This window comes from Zootoca vivipara, chromosome 15 (assembly GCF_963506605.1).
Source record: "Zootoca vivipara chromosome 15, rZooViv1.1, whole genome shotgun sequence".
NCBI lineage: Eukaryota > Metazoa > Chordata > Lepidosauria > Squamata > Lacertidae > Zootoca > Zootoca vivipara.
Window position 1 is genome coordinate 43,745,307 of NC_083290.1, and position 26,656 is coordinate 43,771,962.

At 45.9% G+C, this 26,656-nt stretch overlaps 1 protein-coding gene across 2 annotated transcripts in view; it reads right to left on the reverse strand.

The window, feature by feature from the left end:
- Window positions 1-393: 393 nt before the first annotated feature.
- PDLIM2 (PDZ and LIM domain 2) overlaps window positions 394-26,656 on the reverse strand; it is a 64,081-nt gene continuing 37,818 nt past the window's right edge. For both annotated transcript variants that reach the window (XM_035139380.2, XM_035139381.2), the window contains exons 5-10: window positions 24,300-24,493; window positions 22,570-22,642; window positions 13,881-14,041; window positions 7,530-7,675; window positions 6,395-6,518; window positions 394-3,566 (exon numbers count right to left, since the gene is read on the reverse strand). In XM_035139380.2, the coding sequence (XP_034995271.2) occupies window positions 3,371-3,566; window positions 6,395-6,518; window positions 7,530-7,675; window positions 13,881-14,041; window positions 22,570-22,642; window positions 24,300-24,493 (894 nt within the window). In that variant the 3' untranslated portion in view covers window positions 394-3,370. The remainder of the gene's footprint in view (window positions 3,567-6,394; window positions 6,519-7,529; window positions 7,676-13,880; window positions 14,042-22,569; window positions 22,643-24,299; window positions 24,494-26,656) is intronic.

Consider the following 26,656-nt stretch of genomic DNA (forward strand, 5'->3'; position numbering starts at 1 on the left):
GATTGAAAATAGACCAGAGCAAAGAGTTGGCTGGAAGTCATCGTTTTAGGGGGGAGGGGGGAAGAGGATGAATGTAGAAGTGTCGTTAATTTTTTCCCCAGTTTCTCTGTCTTATGTGTTTTTTCTTTGTATGAATGAGAAATTTATATGTGTTTTGTGTTTAATTTAATTTAATTTGAAGATAAATATGATTTCGTATTTGGTTATATCGGTGATGATTTTGTTATTATCTGTTATTTGTCAGTGTTCGTTTAATATTTTGTTTATTTATATGTAAGTATGTGTAGGTGTCATTTTTTATGTATATTTCATGTAAATCATTATGTCAATAAAGTTATTTTATATATATATATATATATATATATATATATATATATATATATATATATATATATATATATATATAGAAGATGCAGCCTCAAGGCTCACCTTGGCCACCCCTAGAGTATCCAGTGAAGAGAACCATCTTCAAACTTTAATGCAACCATGGATTTGCCATAATTACATGAGGTGTAACATAACATTGCCCCGTGGAAGAGCTTTCAGAAAATGGGACAAGATGACCAGGGAAGGCTGTAGATCCCTGCAATAGGAGGATTTTGAGCTCCTGCACATGAAAGTATAAGAATGGCTACTGCGCAGTGACACCTTTCCTTACATTGGTAACCACAGGAAATGGCAGGTCTTGTATCCCCATCACAAGCCTGAGATAAAATGGCTAATCGAGTCATCTTTCATTCTGTCACACCATGCAGAAGGGAGCTGGGCCACCATATGGCCAGGAAAGCAAGCAAGCTTTTTGTGAAACTGGCATAGTAGCAAGCTATAGAGGCTGACTGATGTTTGACTCCCTCTTTGGGAAGATCTAGGTGTGACCTTGAAGGAGAAAAGCTTTGTGATAAGGAGAAGGGGCAGAGTTGAAGCTCAGCATTTTAGGTTGAGCTGAGAGTGAGTTAGTGGCCATCTGCCTCTTAGGGAGAGAGGAGATGGCGGACTGGGGTATAATTGACTAGAAAGAGGAAATAACTTTTTATAATAGCTGACTCTTTATTTTCTTTTATTTTCTTTACTATTCATGTCACTTACTGATATGCTAAAAGAACAGAACTTGAAGAACACCCAAGCCTATTTTGTTCAGGTATGTTACAGAGCATATTCTAACATGAATAGGGTTTCTATAGCTTTTGGAAATCTGAGTCCTTTGCCTTATTATAAGATCCTCTCAAGTTCTAGCATAAAGGTTTTTCTACCCCCACAGGCAGTCTAAGCTCTGCTTTCCTAAGTGTCTATACCTAGACCACATGGCCTGGGCACAAATACGTAACCAGTGAGCCCACATATGAGAAGGGAGATTGCGATAGCGTACAACATGGGAAGGATGTGAACTTATTTGAACCCCCAGTGCAGTCTGAACACGGCATGTACTGTTAACCAGGCTGAACAGCCCAGCATCTTGGAGACAAAACACACAGGCAGAGAGAGAAGGGGGCAGAATGGGTGGTCCTACTCTAAACAGGTTACAAGGAGACAGCTTCAACTGGCCCTTGTGTCTCTGCTTCTCTTCAAACCTTTAGCAGATACTAAAGTTCTTAACATTTGCTTATGTGCAAGTACCATCTCCTGCATACTCTTTAGCCAGAAACTAGAGATCTCTAAGTGACTGGGGGGGGGGGCTACCTTTGGTTCACTACCCTAGTGGTTGGCCGACTACCTGCACCACATTTAAGAAGAAGGTTCAGCAAGATGTTGGAAGAATGGCTGTTGGAATCGGAACATGGAATTAGATGGATCCTTTGTATGATTCAGCAAGGCAACACTTAGGATGTTAGGATCATACAGAAAAACCCTTAGGCTATGTACACGTATTTCATTTACATGTTGTGTTTTTGAGGCTGATGGAGCTTCCCTGCTATGACACACTGCCTACAAGATGCAACTTGCCATACCTAATACTATTACACCTTTTGCTTTGCTAGTCATCAAAAGGAAGATTGGTTGTGTGGTCTTTGCTTGTTGAGCGCAGGAATGTGCCAGGCAATCTGTAGTCAATCCAGGTTTTGTTGTGCCTCTGTGTTGCCAGTCACTTAACAGCAATGCCTTTAGCTCATGACAATAAACTAAGACTTCAGTCAGTGGCATACTCCCTCCCTGCTCAGAAATAGCTGGGAGAACAATTCAAATGCCACCTCCTACAGCCTCTGTTCACTGCGTATGGCATTTCGTATGATGAGGGATTCCCCATAGGCTGCCCTTTCCCCCTCCCGAAATACAGTGGAACCTCGGGTTACGTATCGTCCTCCTTACAACCGCTTCGGGTAATGAGCTCCGCTAACACGGACGTAGATGCTCCTGGTAGCGAACTTTGCCCTGGGATGTGAGCGGAAGTCGTGCGCCGGCAGCGCAGCAGCAGCAGGAGGCCCCACTAGCAAAAGCACGCCTCAGGTTAAGAACGGTTTCGGGTTAAGAACGGACCTCCAACACTAATTAAGTTCGTAAGCGGAGGTACCACTGTAAGAGACTCCTGTCCTGTGTGCAACTGCTGAGGGGAGGGTGACAAGCTCTTATAAAACCTTAACATGAATAGGCTCCTTTCTCCAATCCCCTTCATGCAGGCACAAGCAAGTACAACATACATACATACATACATACATACATACATACATACATACATACATACATACAACATATATATTATATTTCATATAGAGATCTGGCTGAATATTTTATAGAAGCTTTACAGAGAGTCGGTATTCAAAGCTGCATCCATGCCACCCCAGTACCTAGTGCTTCAGTGACACCCCTAATTTTCCTTTCCTCTTCCATCTCTACATTGACACAGGAAAGTTGGCAGCCGTGGCGAGAAAAAGGCGCTAGAGGCACAGAAGGGAATAACATGGCTTTAGTTACCCTGCAAGCGGCAAGAGCCACTTGGGTTTGGGTTCCACTCCCCATGGGGCAGGGAGGGGCAGGGGCAGCACCACTGCGTTCCATGGGGTGCCCCAAACAGACCCTCTGCAGGCACAGCTTGGCAGAGAGGAAATTTCAGCTATTCCTGCAAAACATTCCTCCGGAAGATGCTTAGTGCCAAATGTGACCAAGCTTGCCTTTCTAAGGAATAGGCCAGAAGCTGACAATGCCATTTCCCTAGATCTCTGAGCCCTCCTGGCTTCCTCTTCCCTGTCTGTCTCAGCAGGCAGAATCCTGAGTGGCTGGGATTCTGCATAAAGCGAAAGGTCTGATAGCCAATCGAAATAGACCATCCAGGGAGGCCTCTGGAAGTCACACAGATTAGATGTTGGGAGGAAGCCTCCAGGGTGGGGGCAACACCAGTTTCCTTCTTGCTCATTCCCCTGCATGCCAATGGCACAGTTTAGGACTGCGAGTAGACGGCTGTGACTGGGCTGCCCCCTGCTGCCCCCTGGTGGCGCTGGCGGGCATGCTTCTCACAGTACATCTCTTCGCCAACCCAGAAGTGGCCCCGCATCTTCAGGTTGAGGCCACAGTCGGCGCAGATGTAGCAGGAGGGGTGGCGGTAGCGGCTCTCCTGGATTCTCACTGCCTGGGTCCTGTAGGAGATAGTAAAACATGACTCAGAGGGGAGGACAGATATGACTGGCACTCTGAAATCTGGTGCCCCGTTAAAATTCAATGTTAGCATGTTTAGAGCAAAGTTCCTAGCCCTCAGGGTTGTGGAGAAAGTATTGAGAGCATGGGGCAGTACCAGGAGCATGGGTTCTGTCCAACTACATCCTACTCAAAATTAATGGATCTAAGCTAGGTATGTCTTAATTTCAATGGGTCTACTCTGCATAGGGCTGGCATGGGACACAACCCAGTAGATTTAGTTACTTTTGTCATATTAGCCACAACACAATTTACATATAGACACACACAAGCCACAGAGATACTTTTGCATGTGTTATTCTATGCAAGAGTCTCCCCCAACTGTCAAACAAAAGACTGCTGCCTACAAATCATCATTTATTATCTTCTTTCAGCCTCCTTCCCCTTTAAACAAATGACCAGGGCAAAATCTCTCTCAGAACTAAGTGTTCATTCCAGGGAGCCTCCAGCCGCCTTACCCTGCTCATGGAATCAGTAGAAGCTTTCCATTTCCTTGCCTTAGGTACACAGGAGTAATTTTGTTGTTCCCGCAAGGGGACAATGACAATAGAGATTATCTTACACAGTGCCATCTGTGATACACTCATTTGAGGCCAGATTTACACCCCCACCCCGGCAGCCCCCTCATGCCACCTCTACAGCAGCCTCTTGGTCAGGGGTCCCCAAACTTAACCGTCTTTGGGCTGGATGCCCGCCGTGCCGATTGCATGGTGGGCTGGAGGGTGGGGGAGCACGTCTGTGGGGCGCGGGAGCGCGCGGCTGTGTGCGCCCATGCGCATACGCTATTTCTGGCATACTCCCAACCTGGAAAGCGCTGGAAATAGCTTGTGCGCATGTGCAGAAGCCTCCTCCGACTCAGAAGTACACCGGAAATGTGCGCACAAACTATTTCCGTTGCTTTTCTGGGTTGGAAGTCGGCAGCCGCGCCGGTAAGAGCGGGCGGCGGGCGTCCCCGGGGACCGCATAAAACAGCCTCGGGGGCCGTATGTCTATTGATCCCTGGGCCACCACTTTATTTCCCACTGCCACCAACCAGGCTCTACCTGGTAAAATCCTGAGTCCAGTCAGGGTTAAATTGGAACATATTTATTGCACACCTTTTTTTTGTGGTGTGCAAATATGTATCTGCCACTGCAATTAAGAGCCACAAGTGGTGCCATTTCAAGGAGGGCCTCATTATTGAATTTTTAATAGATGTGATATGTTTTTGCCTGCTCTTTAATTGTCTTTAGGATTTGCTTTATTATTTACCTGTATTACAACCCGAACCATTTGGCATCCTTAGCGCAATGGATGGAGTGTTTGCTTTGGGTCTGGTTCAGCCACAAAAACGTATTCAACAACATGGGACCTGCCACTCTCTCTGTCTAACTGTCTCAGGTGGTTGTTTCAAGGAGAAAATGTGGGAATGTGCTTCCCTGAACTTAGAGGGAGACTGGGATACAAATATAATCAATAATGAAAAATAAAGGTAGTAGAACCCGTATTTGCCCACCATCACAGACTTAATGGCACATATTTTTGTTACTGAAAAAATTCTATGGCATTTCCGTTGCAGTAAACAAAAAAATCCCAGAAGAGTGCTTTATCTGTGGCAGAGCCTAAATTGTGGAATTTCCTCTCCACAGAGATGTGTTTTGCTTCAACATTGCATAGCTCCCACTGTATGCTGAAGACACTCCTCTTTACCCTGGTCTTAGACACCCAATACATATATTTTAGGATCCACTCTATTCTTCTGATTATAATCTTCTGATTGTAAAATGAGTTAACCACTTTCAGTATTGTATTTTTATATTGCTATAATCTACCCTGGGACCATATGGTGAATGGCAGGTAAAATATTTCCTCATCATCAATGCCATAACAGTGTACACATAAGTAACCCCATGCCTTTTTGGCAATTTCCCTACTCTTCAGCCACCAAGTTCATTTCAAATGGCCACAGTGAACTTTCACATGCTCCAAATTGCAGTTCTGGTCTCTGCCCAGCACATGGCAATGCATAACTGGTCCCCTAAAAAAGGTAAAATTAGGTCCAATCGTGACCAACTCTGGGGTTGCGGCGCTCATCTTGAGTTATTGGCCAAGGAAGCCGGCATACAGCTTCCAGGTCATGTGGCCAGCATGACAAAGCCGCTTCTGGCGAACCAGAGCAGTGCATGGTAACGCCGTTTACCTTCCCACTGGAGCAGTACCTATTTATCTACTTGCACTTTGACATGCTTTCGAACTGCTAGGTTGGCAGGAGCTGGGACCGAGCAATGGGAGCTCACCCTGTCGTGGGGATTCAAACCGCCGACCTTCTGCTTGGCAAGCCCTAGGCTCTGTGGTTTAACCCTACTGTGGTTATAATACCATGAAAGTGTAGAGCAGGCATCCCCAAACTGCAGCCCTCCAGATGTTTTGGCCTACAACTCCCATGGATCCCTAGCTTAAAGGACCAGTGGTCGGGGAAGATGGGAATTGTAGTCCAAAACATCTGGGGATGCCTGGTGTAGAGTGGCAAAGCTCTCTTCGGATTCAGCTACATTCATCACAATAATACGTTTTGAATGCGTTATAAACAGCCAACACCAGGTGGTGCCAGAGAGCAGAAAGGAGTTTATATGGATTTTTACATAGGCGTTTTCCCCTTTTTGTTGTAACGATTTAAGTTCTGACTTATTTATAGCATTTTTAACCTGTGTCTAGATCTCTTATCCCTCCAGAACACCACCATGCACCCCTTTCCACAGCTGCATCCCATCCAAGGGAGAGAAACACTCACGTGATGCTGCTGCCACACTTTTCACACACATGCAGCTTCTGGGCGCTTCCTGCCATGGAACTGCTGACTGGCTGCTTCTGTGTGCTGGGAGACAGTGAGCTGGGAAGGTGAGTCACGGAGCCCTCTGCCAAAGCAACCAAGAGGGCACATCAGGATTCAGAAGCAGGCTGTCAACAGATTATAAATAATGTGCAACCCCTATGTGCATCTACTCAGAGGGGAGCCCTAGTGTGTTTCATGAACCTACAATCCTGTGTATAGGATTGCAGACTTAATCTAATGAAGCAAAAGGTTAATTATTACCACAAACACCTCAGTATTAATTGCCTTTTAAAAAGTATTAAAGCTAGCTAGCTAGCTAATAAAGCCATAGATATCTACTAATGGTTAGAAGGAAAATGCATATTTAATTTTTTTTTATTTCCCTTCATAACAGCACCAAAACAGACTATCACAAGCAACAGTTAATTCACAGACGGAAGTTTGCCATCAACAAGTTGTGGGCAAAAGGTCCCAGGTTCAATCTCAGGTCAGGCTGGAAGAAACCTCTGTTTGAGATCCTGGAAAGCCACTTCCAGTCATTATAGATAATGCTACAGCTAGGTGGACCAATAATATTACTCAGCTTCCTAGGTTTCTAGTTTTTACCGGTAGTTGATTAACCTGCTAATTCCTCCACATGCAGCTGCTGGGTGACCTTGGGCTAGTCACACTTCTCTGAAGTCTCTCAGCCCCACCCACCTCACAGGGTGTCTGTTGTGGGGGAGGAAGGGAAAGGAGAATGTTAGCTGCTTTGAGACTCCTTTGGGTAGTGATAAAGCGGGATATCAAATCCAAACTCCTCCTCCTCCTAATTCAAAGTTGCAGTCCTATACAGAAGACTTGGGCCACATGTCTCTTGATCTTTGCCTTCAACTACAAAAGTATTCTCATGGACTCACACACAACCTCAGCACTCACCTGCTCCCCAGATATATATATATAAGTTTCAAGCAAACAGAATACAGACCAAACCAGAAGCATTAGGAAGTATTTCACACCACATTTTATGGGGGTGACTGCATTTTGTCTGCTACTCCCAAGTCCAAAGAAACACAATTTTCCTGCTTTCCTTCCCAGCCACCTCTACCCTCACCTTTTTCATCCAACTCCAGAGCTACTTGGAGCAAGCGAAAAGTGCTGGATTGCCGTGGCAGAGCCCTGGTTTCACGATTTTCTTGCATCATCTTGTAGACCTCCGAGTCCCCTTCCAAATGACGCATGGCTGGCTCTGTATCCAGACTAGAGAGAGAGAGAAAAGCAATGCAGCCAGTCCGTCCTGGGAAGAGGAAAAATACCTCAAGCTTTTTATATCCCAGGAGGACAGGACAAACCAGTCTTCCATCACCAAAATAATTCCGCAGAACTTGGAGGAAGAGGTGGGACCAGGAGAGACCCAGGAACAGGCACACCTGAATACTGTTTCAGAACAACAGACGCCTCAGTAGAAGGATGCAGGATTCCAGAGGGTTTGCCATGAGCAGCGTAAGGAGAGAAATGGGAGCCTTTTCTTCTTTCTTCTGTCCCATTTTGCCACCTGAGGCGAAAGGGGAAGGTGCTGTCTCACCCCCCCCTGCCATCACCAAAGCCTTGCTTGCTGCCCTCCCAACCACAGGAGAAGTGAGGAAAAGTGGTGGCAGTGGTAGAATCACAGGATCATAGAATGGTAAGAGTTGGAAGGGACCTCAAAGGTCATCTAGTCCAACCCCCTGCAATGCAGAAATGGTGAGATGGAATGTCACATGAGCTCCGCAAGGTGTTGCCGGAAGCTGCTGCCGCTTCTCCTAACTTCTCTGGTTGTGGCGGTAGGGGTGGGTGGTGCCTGCAGGGGCTCTGCCCTTTTGAGATTCCATTGCCCAAGGCAGCTGCCTCCGTCCACCTCCAGGATGCACTGGCCCTGGCTCCAGGTAAGCCAGGACTTCAGAAAATGGAAATGAGCTCTTCACTGACTCAGAGAAGCATCCCAGCCCCTCCTCATTTCTCAACAAGGATCTCCTACTCCTTCGAGTCCTAGCTGTGGAGTTCCCCTGCCAGCTACTCTCCTAGGCCCCCTTTGTCACCCTGGTGCCCTCCAGATTTTTGGGTGACAATTCCCATCAGCCCCAGCCAGCTCACCAAAGCAGCTCCCCTGTGAGCTGGCTGGGGCTGTGAAGGTGTTCTCCTGGCCCCAAGCCTTCTGAAGTCTTATCAGACAAACATACCTCCAGGAAAGGGAGCAGAGAGCAACAGCATGTAGCACAGCAGCAGGAAACGCCCCACCCTAGGAAGGAGGCTCCACCTACTGTTACCAGGCAGGTATAATGACCCTCAAGGGCTAACAGTTTCAGCAGGAACTGAATCCTGCTCCCCACCACCACTGGAGAGATTTCCTTTCCTGCTTGCCTGTCCCCAGACCTGGTCAGGCTCACTCTCCTGAGAGTGCAGGTAGAACACGCCCTACCTGAGACACCTGCCCAGCCTCTAGACTTGTCAGCAGCGTCAAATTAACCCTCACTCAGCCTCACAGCAGGAAAACATTAAAAAATAGGGAGAGACTGCTGAGTCAGGCAAGTCAGCCAATGAGACGCTTGTGGGAAGCCCCCAAACAGGTTTTGAGCACAAGAACCACACTATCCCCTCCTGGATTTTCCAGGAACTGGTATTCTGAAGCAGGGCTGCCTCCAACCATGAAGGCAGAGCCACTGACAGCCTTATCTCCACAGAATTCTCTCATCCTCTTTTAAAGCCATCTAAGTTGCTGGCTATCACTGCCTCCTGTGGGAGCATGTGCTGCAAGAAGTACTGTCCTGAATGTGGATGTCCACAACTTCGTGTTATGAGAAAGGGAGCCAAGAAGTTCTTTCTCCACCTTCTCCAGGCAACGCACAGTGGTATAAACCTCTGTCATATTGCCTTCTTTCTATATAAACTAAAGCAGAGGCTAATGCTTTCCCTGAAGAGCAAAGTAGGCCGACAACTTTGCTCCCAGGAAAACGAGAGATAAGCTGTGTACACATCACCTGCTTAAAATTCAGCAAGGTCATTCTTTTTCACTGCATTTCAAACCACATTTGCATATTGTGTGCACATTGGCACAGTTTGATGTGTATGTAAATCTCCTATTATACTATGTTCATACCAGTGGGCTGAGATATCTTTACCCTGTAAGCAGTTATCAATTAAGATCAAAGCAGGTTTGGGCAAAAACACATCAAAGTGTAGCATTTCACATGAAAGGTCAAGGCAGATGTGCATTGTGGCCAATGTGTGTTTTCGTGGCTTTCCCAACCAGCAGTGGGAAGGGTCTGCATGCAGAGTCAAAAGGAGCCATCTGCCTCTTTGTCTGGTATCCACCTAAGGAAATAGCCTGGGAACAATAGTGAGGGTCTATGGGGCTATTTGTAGAATTTGTATTCTAGGCAGAGAAAGCAGAAACCACCCTAAAGATCTGGCTGAGTTTGCTGCTTGGTGATCCAGGGAGAGACTCTGGCTGTGTTCACACACTTGTGCATTTGCTGCATAATGTGGACACTCTCTAGAACTGCATCAAAGTGGTTTGCCTGGTTTTTTTTGGGGGGGGGGCAGCATTTTGGCTCCCCCCAAAGTAGGTGATGTGACTTCAGGGAGGTTTGGGACTGAAATGTCTCAGGTTGCCATTGCAATTTTTTCCCAGATGGAGCCTGAGACACCGGGGGGGGGGGGCAAGTTCCTGCTAAGAAGAATCCATCCGCTCCCCCCACTCTTTTGGCTCAGATGGTGTTTTATGTGAGGACAACAAAGTCCTTTCTGCCCCTGTCCCAGATCCGAGAGCAATTTTATTTTGAGAACCTTTTGCAGGCTGCTTGGAGAACTTCTTGAGGCTATAGAAATAAAATAAGCAGCAGGGCCCTTGGTCCCCCTACTCTACAGCTGCTTAGTGGTGAAGACAGAGGGATGTGCCTTGGCAGTGGCTCTGCCCTTGAACTCTGACCCCCACCCACTCACTCCTGTCTGCCAACACCACAGAAGCGCATAGAAGCGAAGAACCAATGTAGTCTATGTGGCCTGAAAGGCAGGAATCACTCTACCGCAGTGCAAACAAGGTTTCTGTGTTTTGAGAAGTACCTGCTCTGCCAGCTCTACCTGTACTGAATGCATGAAACCTGGCACACCTGGAAGCACCCTTCAGTGTCACTTTGGTCTGGCAGCTTCTCATACATGATTTTAGCAATTTTCGGAAATAGATGCTTCCAGACAATCCATTTATTGAGCATTCATCCTGGTTAGTTTGCCGGGAGATTAGACTTTGTTGCCTATCTAATGAGCACTCACTCTGATTCGTTTGCAGGAAGGACGGATGACACTGAGTTTAAAGCAAATGTTATCTCACACTTCTGCACTCCCCTGTCACTTTCCTTATTGCAAATCTCATGACTGGAATGTAGTAATAGAGGGATACAATATATTTAAGAGAAATAGACCAAACAGGAAAGGAGGAGGAGTAGCTTTATATGTTAGGGATATGTATACCTGTGAAAAGATCCAGGATTTAAAACTTCAAAGCCAAATTGAGAGTATCTGGGTCAAAATTAAGGGAGGGAAAAACAACAGTGATCTCATTGTGGGAGTTTACTATAGATCCCCAAGCCAAACTGAGGACACAGATGATGCCTTCCTGGAACAGATGGCCAAGCATTCCAAAGGAAGTGAGATAGTAGTAATGGGGGATTTCAACTATCCTGATATTTGTTGGATGTCAAACTCAGCCAAGAGCATAAGGTCGAACAGATTCCTCACTGGCCTTGCAGACAACTTCATTGTCCAGAAAGTGGGAGAAGCAACAAGAGGATCAGCCATTTTAGATCTGGTCCTAACCAATAGTGATGACTTGGTTAGTGGGGTAGAAGTGGCAGGATCATTAGGTGGGAGTGACCATGCTCTTCTGGAGTTTATTATCCAGCGGAAAGGAGCAACCAAGCATACTAAGGTCCAAATTCTAGACTTTAAGAAAGCCAACTTCAGAAAACTTAGGGAAACGCTGGGAGAAATCCCATGGACAGTAATACTAAAAGGGAAGGGAGTTTATGATGGTTGGGAGTTTGTTAAAAGGGAGATATTAAAAGCACAACTTCAGGCAATACCAATGAGACGGAAACATGGAAGGTGCCTAAAGAAGCCAGGCTGGCTATCTAAAGAACTTTTGACTGAGTTAAGATTTAAAAGGGATATGTACAAAAAATGGAAAAGGGGGGAAATCTCCAGAGAGGAATTCAAACATATAGCCAGCACGTGTAGAGACAAAGTCAGAAAAGCTAAAGCACAGAATGAACTCAGGCTCACTAGAGAGGTTAAAAGCAACAAAAAGGGCTTTTATGGGTATGTCCGTAGCAAAAGGAAAAACAAGGAAACAGTGGGGTCACTCAGAGGAGAAGATGGTGAAATGCAAACAGGGGACAGAGAAAGGGCAGAACTCCTCAATGCCTTCTTTGCCTCAGTCTTCTCCAAAAGAGAAAACAATGCCCGACCTGAAGAATATGGAGCAGATGATTCAGCAGGGGAAACACAACCCAGAATAAGTAAGGAGGTAGTACAAGAATACTTGGCTAGTTTAGATGTATTCAAGTCTCCAGGGCCAGATGAACTACATCCAAGAGTATTAAAAGAACTGGCAGAGGTGATTTCAGAACCACTGGCAATAATCTTTGAAAATTCCTGGAGAACAGGCGAAGTTCCAGCAGACTGGAGGAGGGCAAATGTTGTCCCTATTTTCAAAAAGGGGAAAAGAGAGGACCCAAACAATTACCGCCCAGTCAGCCTGACATCAATACCAGGAAAGATTCTAGAGCAGATCATTAAGCAAACAGTCTGTGAGCACCTAGAAAGAAACTCTGTGATCACTAAAAGTCAGCATGGGTTCCTGAAAAATAAGTCATGTCAGACTAATCTGATCTCATTTTTTGACAGAATTACAAGCCTGGTAGATGAAGGGAACGCTGTGGATGTAGCCTATCTTGATTTCAGCAAGGCCTTTGACAAGGTGCCCCATGATATTCTTGTAAAGAAGCTGGTAAAATGTGGGCTAGACAATGCTACCATTCAGTGGATTTGTAACTGGCTTACTGACCGAACCCAAAGGGTGCTCATCAATGGCTCCTCCTCATCCTGGAGAGTAGTGACTAGTGGGGTGCCACAGGGTTCTGTCTTGGGCCCAGTCTTGTTCAACATCTTTATCAATGACTTGGATGATGGGCTTGAGGGCATCCTGAGCAAGTTTGCAGATGACACCAAATTGGGAGGGGTGGCTAACACCCCAGAGGACAGGATCACACTTCAGAATGACCTTAACAGATTAGACAACTGGGCCAAAGCAAACAAGATGAATTTTAACAAGGAGAAATGTAAAGTACTACACTTGGGCAAAAAAAATGAAAGGCACAAATACAGGATGGGAGACACCTGGCTTGAGAGCAGTACATGTGAAAAGGATCTAGGAGTCTTGGTAGACCACAAACTTGACATGAGTCAGCAGTGTGATGCAGCAGCTAAAAAAGCCAATGCAATTCTGGGCTGCATCAATAGGAGTATAGCATCTAGATCAAGGGAAGTAATAGTACCACTGTATTCTGCTCTGTTCAGACCTCACCTGGAGTACTGTGTCCAGTTCTGGGCACCACAGTTCAAGAAGGATACTGATAAGCTGGAACGTGTCCAGAAGAGGGCAACCAAAATGGTCAAAGGCCTGGAAACGATGCCTTATGAGGAACGGCTTAGGGAGCTGGGTATGTTTAGCCTGGAGAAGAGAAGGTTAAGGGGTGATATGATAACCATGTTCAAATATATAAAAGGATGTCATATAGAGGAGGGAGAAAGGTTGTTTTCTGCTGCTCCAGAGAAGCGGACACGGAGCAACGGATTCGAACTACAAGAAAGAAAATTCCACCTAAACATTAGGAAGAACTTCCTGACAGTAAGAGCTGTTCGGCAGTGGAATTTGCTGCCAAGGAGTGTGGTGGAGTCTCCTTCTTTGGAGGTCTTTAAGCAGAGGCTTGACAGCCATCTGTCAGGAATGCTTTGATGGTGTTTCCTGCTTGGCAGGGGGTTGGACTGGATGGCCCTTGTGGTCTCTTCCAACTCTAGGATTCTATGATTCTATGAAATGTCTGATCTATTGGGGAAATGGGTTAGTTCTGTGGATGAAATCCAAAACAGTTTTTATTGTGCAACCTTTATTTGATACATATTGTATATTTTAAGTCATATTTTTATTAGGACTTATTTATATTGGATTAGATTATTCTAAGGTGTGTTGTACATTTGTTGCACATTTTGTTGCTTCTTCAGCTGGTAAGTTGCCTCATGTATCTAGAAAGAGGTTATACAACCTAAAAGTGCTGCTGCTGCTGCTGCTGAACCTGAATCGGCTGCTATGTGACTAAATCCCACCCCAAAACAGACAGTCTGAAAGCATCCTTAGCACTAGACAGATTACCTGTAACTGCGCTGGTAGGAAGAGGAGTTCCTGTCCTGGTCCTTCCTCTTCTCCCATGGGCTGCGGAATGAATATGCTCCGGGGGACGGAGATCCATTTAATGGAAGCAGAACTGTAACTGGAGATCCACTCGAGTGGCTGGTGCTCCTTCGCTCCTGCAGCTGGTGCAGAAAGAGATGGGGCTTGGTGTAAATGCATTCTGTAGGAAAGGTGTGGCCCCAAGGATCCTCTCAGCCCCAGGAAGAGATGAATTGACCATCACGCATTATAGGACTTGGCCCCATAAAAATAAGCAGTTGCTACACAACCCAGGTGATGCAGGTGGCGCTGTGGTTAAACCACTGAGCCTAGGGCTTGCCGATCAGAAGGTCGGCGGTTCGAATCCCCGCGACAGGGTGAGCTCCCGTTGCTTGGTCCCAGCTCCTGCCAACCTAGCAGTTCGAAAGCACGTCATAGTGCTAGATAAATAGGAACCGCTACAGCGGGAAGGTAAACGGCGTTTCCATGTGCTGCTCTGGTTTGCCAGAAGCGGCTTTGTCATGCTGGCCACACGACCTGGAAGCTCCCTCAGTCAATAACACGAGATGAGCGCCGCAACCCCAGAGTCGGTCATGACTGGGCCTAATGGTCAGGTATCCCTTTACCTTACACAACCCACATTGCCAATATACACAACCAGGGGTGAGTGCAGCCAAACAATCCAAATTCAGCACCAGGGAAAACTGTATAAATAACACAAAGTTACTAAAATAATTGGGGGGGGGAGAACTGAGATAGAAAGACATAGACAAGAAGCTTCACCCCTAACCACAGGAATCTAATTCAGCTAACTTCCTGGTTTTTTAGGTTGAGCATGAACACCAACTTGTCAAACATGTGTTGGGGCTAGAAACTTGCCTGTGTGGTGTACCAGTTAAGAGAGTTGGACTAGGACTGGGTAGACCCAAATTCAAATTCCCATTCAGCCACAAAACGTACTGGGTGACCTTGGGCCAGTACACACACACACACACACACACACACACACACACACACACACACACAGCCTAACATACTTAAAAGGGAGGTTATGAAGATAAAGTTGGGGTGGGAGAGAGAGCAATGTATGCCCTCTTGAGCTCCTCAGAAGAAAGATAGGATAAAAATGCAATATATAAATAAAATGCTAACACAGCGGTGGGCACACAAACAAGCCGAGATTTTCTTGAAGGTTAACTGTGTATCTAATATCACAATCTGCCTCCATGGAATTGTTGCACACTCAGTCCCCAACAAACTCTCACGTGTCAGAACAAGATCCTGAAAGTTTTTGTCCATCACCACTACTACAGTTCCCCATTGTGAATCGATCCAAAAAAAACATGCTTGTAGACTGAAATACACACAGCTGACAGCAGATTGCCATATAATACTGGAAGGAGGTCACATCAAAGGTGAGTGTTAAAAACAAAAGGTAATTCATACATTGCTACCTGAACTGAAGAAAAGCTGAATTCTTTTAACTATGTGCATTTGGTTATATTGGGTTTTAAAAAAAAAGTTTTGTTAGCCATAGGGAGAGGTGAACCATGGGAATCATGCAAAGTTCAAAATCTACAGTCTCATGAGATACTTTGCACCTCCACTTTGGAGCCAAGCTGATCCAGCAGATGAGACTTTGTCTTAAGTCTGGGAAGCTTAGCCTCATGTCCCATCTTTGCAATAGCTGCTTTTCACACTTTTGCCAATCTCCGTCTCAGCCTCAGATCACCAATGGAATGGGAACATAGAGCATAACACCAGGACTACAACATTCATTGTTGCAATAGTCCTCTCGTGTCCTCTCGTGGCTTTTAAGGACCGTCCACATGTTACTTCATCATAAGGAAACTCTACAAGCAATTTGGGAAGGTCTCCATGGCAAGCTGCACTATGCATTACAGCAGGGAAAGGAGTCATTATAAGCTTGTTCTGAGGATACAGCGGGAGAGTCGTAAACAGACTTGAATGGAGCTAAAGTTAAACAGGTTAACCCTACATTGAACTCATTTCCTGCAAGGGTGTGGGGAGGGGGCAGAAGAAGACGTTTGCACATTCTTGTGTCCATAACTCATCCTTGAGCTAAAACAATCAATGCCTAAAGCCTTTGGGTGGACACATTCAACTGCCCAACAGAGTGATGCGCTGTCCAAAAATCCTTTTCACAACCTTCACACCTCTCTGTTTCAGGGCATGCACCAACCACAAGGGGGAGCCCCACACCTTCAAAAAGATACTTTCCAGCTGCTAATTGGGAAGGAGCAATACAGCTGAACAGGAAGAAGGGTGCACAGAAGCTAGGGGGCCGGTGGGGAAAGAGAAGGGTGGAAACCTGACTCGGCGCTCTTTGCTGCTCCCCCTTTACACTAAGGTTACCAGATTTTTTCCAATGAATTTGGGTAAATTTCAATGGATTTTGTATGGGGACTGATTTGTAAATCTGGGGACTGTCCCTGGGAAACAGAGACATCTGGTAACCTTACTTTACACTGACTGTGGCAACTAGGTGCTGAAAATATAACTGCCAGGAGGCAGCTTGGGCAACACCATCACTGCTGAACCTCAGTTCCCAGGAGTACGGTACCCAGACTGGAAGCAGCAGCAGCAGGATTGAGATGTTTTGGCCAGAGCTTCAGGAAGTGAGCATCTGTAGGAGCACCAGAAAGGACCCACATCATTTTGCTTTCAGGGAAGCTCCCAGAATGGTTTGGGCCTATGCTTCTGTGCCAGGTATCCCAACCCTCCCACCCACCCACCTACCCGCCTGTCTTTATAACACTCCAGGCATGCCAGCTCTAGGGAGCGGAGGTGTCTTCAGCCCCCTCAATATTTGTTTGAAAGGGGGCCACCCCCCGCAATGTTGAGGGGCCCCGCCCCAATGTTGCAGAAGACTGCACTGGTCAGGAGACTGTGGCGTCATGTATGTGCAATGCATACCAGGCCCCCCAAAATATTGGGGGGGGGGAAACCATCCATCACCTGCAGACAGCCTCCAGAACGTTGCCTGTGAGAGAATGTGGCCCTCAGACTGAACAAGGGCCCAGGACTGCCTGCTGGGAGTCTGAAGGGCCCTGCCCTGCTTCTCTCCACCTGGCTTGGGGCGGGGCCTGACAGGCTCCATAAAGGAGTGCTGCTGCTGGGCCTGCTGGGCAGAGAGGGCTCCTTTTTTAATATTGTTTTTATTTTTTATCTATGTCATTTAAAATTGTTGTTGATACAGTGGTACCTCTGGTTACGAATGCCTCGAGTTACATTTTTTCAGGTTATGAACGTTTTTATCCTGGAAGTGAGCGTTCTGAGCTCTCGGGGGCCTCGCTGCTGCCCAGAGCCAAGCCCAGACATCCGTGGGGCCTACGGAAGCTCCGTGACTGGGCTCCAGCAGCAGGGGCTCTCCGAGGCCTCAGCAAATGCCAGGATGCCCAGCAGGTTGCATCCCAGCCCCAAAGTTGGGTAAGGAACACTTGCCTAACAAAGACCAAGAGCAGTGAAGCTGTTAAGAAAACAAAGATGAGCCTGGGCTGTAGCAAGATGGGCGGCACCTTGCCAGGTAAGCCCACCTGTGTGCTCCCAGGCCCTAGTTGAGGCAGCAGCTTGGGCAGAACACATTGAAGGGAAGGAAGTCTTTACCCAGCAATCCAGGGAAAGTCACCAGAGCATAGATAGGCAAGAGCAACAGGCACCGTGCAGAAACACACCCCACCCTTCCAGTGTCCTGGTGCTCTTCTGTTCCTCTCCTCTGCTGTATGTCTTCTACCCTTCTTCCCCATCCCCAAGCAGCTTGATATTTGGAAGGCGTGGTACTGCTTGCCCTCCAAGCAAAGACTTGATTCCTTGGTTCCAGAGTGCCCACCCAGATTCCTTGGTTCCAGAGTGCCCACCCAGAGTGCCCACACAGAGACACCGTCAGTTCCAAGAAATATTGAAACCCATACAAAGATCTAGCCCAGGCCTACATACCATTCCATGGAGCTTTGCTAAGTGACTCAACTGGCCTAACTTTGGAGACCTACCAAACACAAACACACCCACACCCCAAACACATTTAAAGCTGCCAGCTTTGAATAACAATAAAAAATAGTCACAAGCCCTCATGCTCTGGTAGAGCCTGGAAGACTGGGGTTAGAGCTAGGAGACCAATGTCAGAGATGGAACAGAACCTGAAGTATACTGCTATGCCTTTTCAGACATCATGGAAGGTTACTGTACAGAAGACAGCATTACTGATCAGGCCAACAAGAGAAAGACCAATTGCCAAGTCTAAGAAGCTTAGGCAAACATTGGAGCAGGATGGCCCATCAATAGCTATTAGACATCATTGTTAAATAGTAGTCTATCACTGTATGAGAGTTGCTGGGGCAGCAACAATGTGGGGCAGCTACTGACTTTGTGCCCTGCTTATTAGCTTCCTGGAAGCACCAAACTAAATAGTCCCGTGGGCTCACTATAGAAGGACTCTGGCTCTTTTAATAGGAATGGTCCAATTGGTCGATTGGAACCCAAAAAATGGAGCAAGTTAAATTCTATAAATACTTGGGTGTCACCTTTCACTATAACTTAAAATGGGTGACCCATCGCAACAGAACAATTAATTTAGCAAGATGCTCGGTTGCACAAATCAAGCGCTTTCATTTTCTTGGTGGGAATCAATTTGTACCTGCAGCAATTGCTGCCTATAAGGCAAAATCCGCCTCCCAGCTTCTATACGGGATCCCCTTATGGATATCCAGCTTTAACAACAAAGTAGAAGGAGTTCAATCATCCTTCTTTCGGCAAATCCTTGGAGTACCAAAATGTGTGCCATACTTAGCTATCTGTGCAGAATTGGGCCAACACCTTCTTGAGACAAGAGGTTGGATCATTACTTTTAAATATTGGCTAAAAATCCATTTTAATACCGATCCAGATAGCCTGATATCCTATCTTCTGAAAGACAACTATAGCTGTATTTGGTTCTCTAATATTTCCAACAAACTCAGGCAACTAGGCTTCTCAGAGGATTCCCTCCTGACATATGAGGACTCATATATCTTTACTCTTATTAAACAGAGACTGCTTTATATTGAACTCCAGAAACTTCACCCTGCCCAACCTCTAGTATGCTCGCCTGCCTTCTTGGGGCTGCCGCCGCACCAAAGATTGATACCTAATTATATATATGACCTGATATCTCCTTTTTATCGCAGAGTATTTATGTTGGCCCACCTAAATGCTTTTCCATCCTCTGTGTTAGCCGGAAGACTCAAAGGCATCCCCTACTGGAATAGATTATGCCCTTGTGGCCAGAAAGAGGTAGACTCTATGGCCCACATGATTCTGGACTGTCCCCTTTCTATTTTTTTTTATTTTGGCCCCCTCTTATCCTTTATGAGACCTGGAACCCTCCCCAACAAGGAAACAGTGGTTCAGCTCTTGCTGAGGGATGACTTCCCCGAAATTACCAGAATTATGGCCCACTACTTGTCCAGAATTTATGTAATTAAAATCAATACATCTAGCCTTCAACAATGATAGCTGAGGATCCCTTGTGTGCCTTTCCCTCCTCCTGCTCTCCATTATTTCTGTATGATGTAGAGTTACTATTTATACTAATGACCTATATGTTTTGTATGTTTTGTCCTTGTTTTTATATTTTATATATATGCTAATAAAGGTGTTGAATTGAATTGAATTGAATTGAATTGAATTGAATAGGAATGATCCATTGATCTGTCCTCTGTCCAAGCCAGAACACTAGGGCTGGCCCAAGACAATTTGCCCCGAGGCAGACCACAAATGGCATGGGTGAGTGAGCATTTATAGCAGGAACAAGGGGTGTGGGGGGGGGAATAAAGATCTACAACAGGATCTGCTGCCCCTGTGGATCCTGCTGTCTCAGCTCACCTCCTGAGTGGCCCAGCCCTGTAGAACACACATGCCTAATCATGCCAGTAAATCTTTCTTTGCACCCAAACTTTCCAACTGTGAACACCAGGAAGAAAAGAAACAGACTGACAGCCTGCAGCAGGTTCCTCCTTGATTTGGGGCTCACATAAGAAATGCAACACTTTTAGGTTAATTACTGCTCTCTGCATCTGAAGAACTGCACGGCCAAGGAATTTTTCTGGGGCAAATAAGATAAGAGGAAACCAATGAGGCCTAAGCCTCATTTAACCACCCTCCAACACTCAAATCTCAGCCCCCACCACTGATGCAACCGCTGGGTAGGGAGGAGGCCAACCAATGGGGCCAAGAGCTAAAGCAAATAAATGCAGAGAAGGAAAGAAAAACATGACAGAGAAGCCAAGGGGTTGAGGGGCTGGGGCAAGCAAGGTGCCAGCTGGCAAGCACTGTGCTCTGGGGCCAACCTCCCTACCCAATTTGGGCTTGAAAAATAGGCCCAGAACATAGAAAAAGCAGAGGGTGGCCAACCCCTGGAGCCAAAGCAAGCAAACAAACAGCAGCACCCAGCCCAAAAGCAACAGGAGAGTGAGATGCCAGGACACATGGGCGAGGAATCAGGAGGTTCAACGAAGACCATAGGAGGAGAGGGAGAACAGGGGCATTCCAGAAGGATCTGTTATGAAATGTAAACTGAGTAACTGCGCTGCAGAAAGCATGCTGAGGAGACTACATGTTCTGAGCATAATTAAGAGAATGCAAAGTAAATCGTTTGCTTGGTTTTAATTATAGAAAATAACAGAAGTTACATTAACACTACAAAACATGACCCATCCAGTGACCCACCCACCAGGGTACTGAGAGAGGTACACAATGCTCCTTATATACTGTACCCAATTGCTGACACAGCTTAATTCACACAAACTTAACATCACCTGCTGTCCTGCCCCACAGCTGCAAAACCAGGTCATGACATTTACTTCTGGCTTTTAAAGAGATACACATCTTGTGAAACAATAATGAACCTTAAACCTTAAACCATTCAACAGGATCACCCAGGGAAACCGGCTAGGAAGCTCACTAGACAGGTCCAGAAAGGTCTTGGGATCTGTAGCAAAGCATGTCTAGGGAGCATGGGAGCATCCTGTAATCATTATTATTGGCAAATCAACCTTTGTATAGTACTTTTGAGTGTTCAAGGAGTCTCACCTGCACTAACTAGGTGTAATCCATACAACAACCTTGGAATTATTCATGCCATGCCACAATTAATTATTATGCCATGCCTGTCTGGTCTTAATTCTGTGAAGATCAGGATTAAACTGGAGAAAGGTAGTGGCGGTGAGCTTTATATTTTAATGTGTTTTTTTAATGTTCTGTTTTGGTGGACTGGAGTGGGGCTTTGCTTTTGACACCCACCTAAAACCTTCAAGACAGTGCAGCCCAAAAGCAAAATTCTGCAATTTAAATTATGCAAATAAGGCAGACATGCTTCAATGGACTTAATTTACATGCTTCATTTCATTGCACAATCTGGAACTGTCCCCACGCCCATCTCTCTCTCACAAACTGGCATTGGGATTCACAAAACACATGGGTCCAAGGAAGAGAAAATATTTGTGTAAGATAGAAAGAGAGGAGGATAGGATGGCATGTGTGTGCATTGCGGGGGGGGGGGGGGGATAACGGGAAATGTTCCTATTGAAGAAGCCAGAGACAAGCTCATCACCAAGGCCCCTCTGGTTTTTAAGCATTTAAAAAGCAGAGAACTGCCCACATATTGTTAAGTTCTCAATGCTATCATACCAAGATTAAAATGATGATAGGCTTGTTTTTTTTAAAAAACCCAGAACTATGCAAATTCTGTAGAGTTTAACCACCGTCTGCATTGGAAGCTCTCTCTTTCTCTTTCATGTTCAATGTGCTATGATAAGCCACGGATCCTCTGTGGACATCCATACCTGTGGCCTTTTCAGCTCTTACCCCAACTATAAAAAAACTGAAGCACATGTCACAGAATAATAGAATCATAGAATTGTAGAGTTGGAAGGGATTCCAAGGGTCATCTAGTCCAGCCCCCTGCAATGCCGGAATCTCAATGTCAATGTGTTCAATAGAGAGAAGGCTCACAATTCCTTCTCAAAGAAGCAATTGAGAGATACCTAAACAAAATGGAGCTAGAAGATGGCAAAAGGATCCTGTGAATCTCTGTCTGTCTGTCTCTGTCTGTCTCTGATGTCGTTGCAAGTAAAAACTCAACATAAATTCTTGAAAGCTACGAGCTGCTGACATTACAGGAGATGCTCAGCTGAACAGTGTTACAGGAGCCACTGCAAAGCTGTCTCAGGACTGAGGGTTTCCCACAGAACACAAGCGCCCCCACCAATAACAACCCCACAAGCAGGTCCCTTTGGCAAAAGCAGTCAGGGGGATTGCTTTGAATAGACACTTTAATAGATCCCAGGAGGAAGGAGAGGCAAGCAGAGCACTTGCCAACACCCTGCCTCTTGTGTCCATGAGACGTAGGTGGTGCCTCCCCAAACTGGTTCTGCCTCCCCAGCTTCCAGCTGTTGCTTGGAGACACCAGATAAGAACAAGCAAACATCCCTAGCCAGGTGTGTTGCTAACACACAGTGACAGGACACAGCAGAAGCAGGGCTACAGAAAACACACTTATAGGACAGGGTTCACCCCCAACCATACAGCAGCATGGATACATTGATGGCCCTATACAGATATTATCCTCAGGGCTCCAAGGAGTCTCATAAACAGCTTGAGCTTTAAAAATCTTTACCTGCTTGCTGCTTGAATGCTGCTGCCCATAGGGTTCGTCAGAGATTCCCAACGAGCTCTCCAGAGAATGTAAGCTGAAAGGAGAACACAGACAATTGGATATTACAGGGAAGAAGTAACAAATAATTATCAGGAATGAGAAATCAGTGGCCCTCTAGATGTTGCTGGACTACTACTCCCACCACCCAGAACTTTGTTGACAGTGTTGACACACACACACACACACACAGAGAGAGAGAGAGAGAGAGAGAGAGAGAGAGAGAGAGAGAGAGAGAGAGAGAGAGAGAGAGATGATGTTCTTTTAGGAGGGAGAAAACCCAAGTTACTGTGAAGAGCCCCAAAAGGCACTCTCCATAATGGAGTGCAGTGCACTAGCATCTGAATGCACCCTGACCAACGAGAAAAAGATATTGGAGTTGTGGACAGCTCAGTGAAACCATCAACTCAATGTACAGCAAAAGTGACAAAGAAAATTCTATATTAGAAAGAAGACTGAAAACGAAACAAAACAACATTACAATGTTAAAATCTATGGGGCATTTGGAATATTGTTGGAACAGTTCTGGTCACCACATCTCAAAAAGGATATTACAAAACTGGAAGAAGATAAAGAAAGGGGCAACCAGATTGATCAAACAGACAGCATATCTTTCCAAGAAGAAAAGATGAAGCATTTGGGGCCTTTTAATTTAAAGATGTCCAGAGGGGACCTGACAGTTGCTAATAAAATGATACCCAAATGAGACAAAGAGAGAGGCTGGATCAGACTAGGCACAGGCAAACTTAGCCCTACAGATATTTTGGGACTACAACTCCCATCATCCCCGACCACTGGTCCTGTTAGCAAGGGATGATGGGAGTTGTAGCCCCAAAACATCTGGAGGGCCGAGTTTGCCTATGCCTGATCTAGACACGTCAAAAAAGTGTTTCAGGAAAACACGTTGTAAACCTCAAAGTGGGAAATCTCCACAGAGCCATCTGGTATCACAGTGTAAAAATGTATATAAAACACTTTTTTTTTTACTAAAGTAGCTGAGTCCAGAGATTAGACTCTCCCATACAGTACTAGAATTGGGGATCAGCGAATGAGTTTGATTGGAAGTCGATTCAGGTCAGACAAAAGAAAATATTTTATACAATGCATCAGTAACTTATGGAATTCACTGGGCAGCAACGATTTAGGCTGTGTACATATCCATGTTTACTCTTCACCCAGTGTGCTTCCATTGCTGGTTTGGGAAGTGACATACAGATGACATTAGTCACAATCCATACCAGGCACCCCCAAACTTCGGCCCTCCAGATGTTTTGGACTACAATTCCCATCTTTCCCTGGTCCTGTTAGCTAGGGATCATGGGAGTTGTAGGCCAAAACATCTGGAGGGCCACCGTTTGGGGATGCCTGATCCATACCTTTCCCATATCTATCCTGTTGCTTCTTATGAAATACTGTGTTTTGTTGCATTTTCCCAAACACCCCCTTCAATTCAAATGCAGAAAGAGAGTGACCTAGCTGTGTTTTAAACCAGCCTTAAGACTGATTTAAAAGGGGGTTGCAGCTGCTACGACTGACCATGGAGATTCCATTGGACTGATGCAGCAGACCTCAGAATTCCAATGTTTTGTGGGGAGGACTCTTGCCAGGAAGAAACCCACAAACAGAGCATGGAGGCATCTGGCTTGTCACAGGAAACAGGATGCAGAGTTACATGGATCAGGATTATTATTTACCTGCGGCTGTTCACCACAGATTCCCCTCTGCCCTCATTGGGTAGGTCAGGCCTCTGGGGACTGTATGGGCCACCGGCTCGGAATCCAGGAGATGAAGGAGAGTAGGGACTGCTGGGCCGTGGACTGATGGAGGCTGGGCTGGAGTAGGAAGATCTCACGGAGTTCTGACCATCGTCTCTGGTTCTTACAACATCCTACAGGAGAAGTCCATAAAAAAACCATGTCAAGACAGATAGGCTGCATAGAGACACATAAATCTGCTTTATCATTGGTCCATCTAGCTCATAATTGTCTACACTAAATGCAACAGCTCTCCAGAGTTTTAGGCAGAGGACATTCCCAACCCTACCTGGAGATGCTGGTGTTGAATCACCACCTTGGATCACCACCTTGTCGTGGTGAGTGGGCTTGCATGTTCCTATGACCCTTGTAAGTGAAACCGTCGGGAATCTCGTACTCCCGGCAGGGTCACCCAAGTCGGTAAGGTCAAAGGGAAGGAGCTAGACAAAGAATGATCCAAGAAGTCCTCCATGGCAGAACAGGCGGATGATAACAAGCGGTCTGTTACAACGGCTGTGAAGGCGGATGAAGGCTGAAGCAGATAGGAATCTACCGGTTTGCCGTGACTACTTCATGCCATCGGAACAGAGCCCTACTGAGAAGACTGTGCATTGGTCAGCGTGGACTGACCTACACACATAAAACAAAATCACATACAGGTGTCTTCCAAAAACCCAACCCAAAGCTCAAAAGTCCCATGGCAATCGGCAAATGGTAACGGGGGCAGGATCTTAAAATCTGGAAGCCCCTAGTCATGAACATGGGCAGTAGATACGGATTCAGTCGTTCTGACTCAAGGAATGAGGCAGTTGAGCAGCCCTTTTTAGGATCCACTCTGCTCACCCCCAAAAGGGGGAGGGGCTAGAAAAGGTGCCCTAAACATAGTCTGCCTCCCTTTCCCCCTGACTGGATTACCGCGCCCAGTGGGGTCACCACCTAGTGGTCGTAAAAGACAATTGAATTTTGGATCATGGAATATACGAACTTTGTCAAATAACACAGACAGCGGGCGTCCTGAACACAGAACTGCCATCATTGCAAGAGAGCTGCGACGTTTTAACATTGATAATGCAATCGTACACACCTAGCATTAACTGGCAGAGAGTTTGGGAAAAATGGGTGCAGCTACACTCAAGTAACAAACTGTCAGCCAGAGTAGACATCTCAGCAACAGTGTAATACCCTGCAAGAGTCTTGGTCTTATTTTTGATAAACTTTCAACCCATGGCAGTAGCTGAAGTAGTGTAGGAGCAGACCTCTGCAGTGAAGGGCCTTTCACAGGGTGCCTCTGCCAATCAGAGTGAAAACTACAAAAAAGATTGTATGTCAAAAAGGTAGGTGGAGAGACATGAATGCCCAGGGGCAGAAGCCCTTGACGTAAACCTCTTAAGCCTCAGCATTAATGGAAACAGAAATTCAGCAACAAAGGCAAGCAGAGGCCTGTATAAGTGAATGACCTATAAGCACCTGAAAGTTTGTTGAAGAGCTGACATTCTCAACAAACTGAGATGTAATGATACATTTCCATGGAGCACATATATTCATGTCCTGGCAGAGATATGTGATCACAACTCAAACCACAGTATGTTTTTTCAGTGGTACCTCGACATCCGAACGACTCGACTTCCGAAGGTTTTGACTTCCAAAGTCGACAAACCTGGAAGCCTTTTTGCCGCACACGCGTTCTGCGCCTGCGCAGAAGCGGCACGCACAGTCGGCGCATGCGCAGAAGCACGAAACGGCCGCGGAACGGATCGTCTTCATAAGTTGAGGTACCACTGTACGTGTCTCATGTTGGCCTCTTTCTATGTGCACATGTCTCTGTGTGTTTAACAATAAGAGATCCGAATCACGGATCTGCTACAGGTGTCTTCCCCAAACTGGCACCCTCCAACTGCCACCAGCCCCAGTCAGCACATTGGGAAAGGCATGTCGAGTTATACCTTCATTCTGACCAAACTTAACAGGGTATAGAATAGAATTTTATAATATAAATACTGGAGATATCAGGCTGACAACAGCTGCTTTTTCCATTTTGTATTGGAATTATCTGAAAGCAAAGCAGTACTGGAAAGCTATCTGTGAAATGGTTGAATTGGGGTATCTTTTTAACAGATCCTTTGAATGTGTGGATTGAAAGTGCTTGATGGCTTTCTGCCAATAGGAAAACAACCAGTTTGGCAAATAACCACTGCAGCTAAAATTGGTTGAGTGAGATACTGGAAAACTGACACTGTTCTGTCAATTGTAGGATAGCTAAGGAAGATTCTTGATACTGATGAAGGAGGAAAACTTAC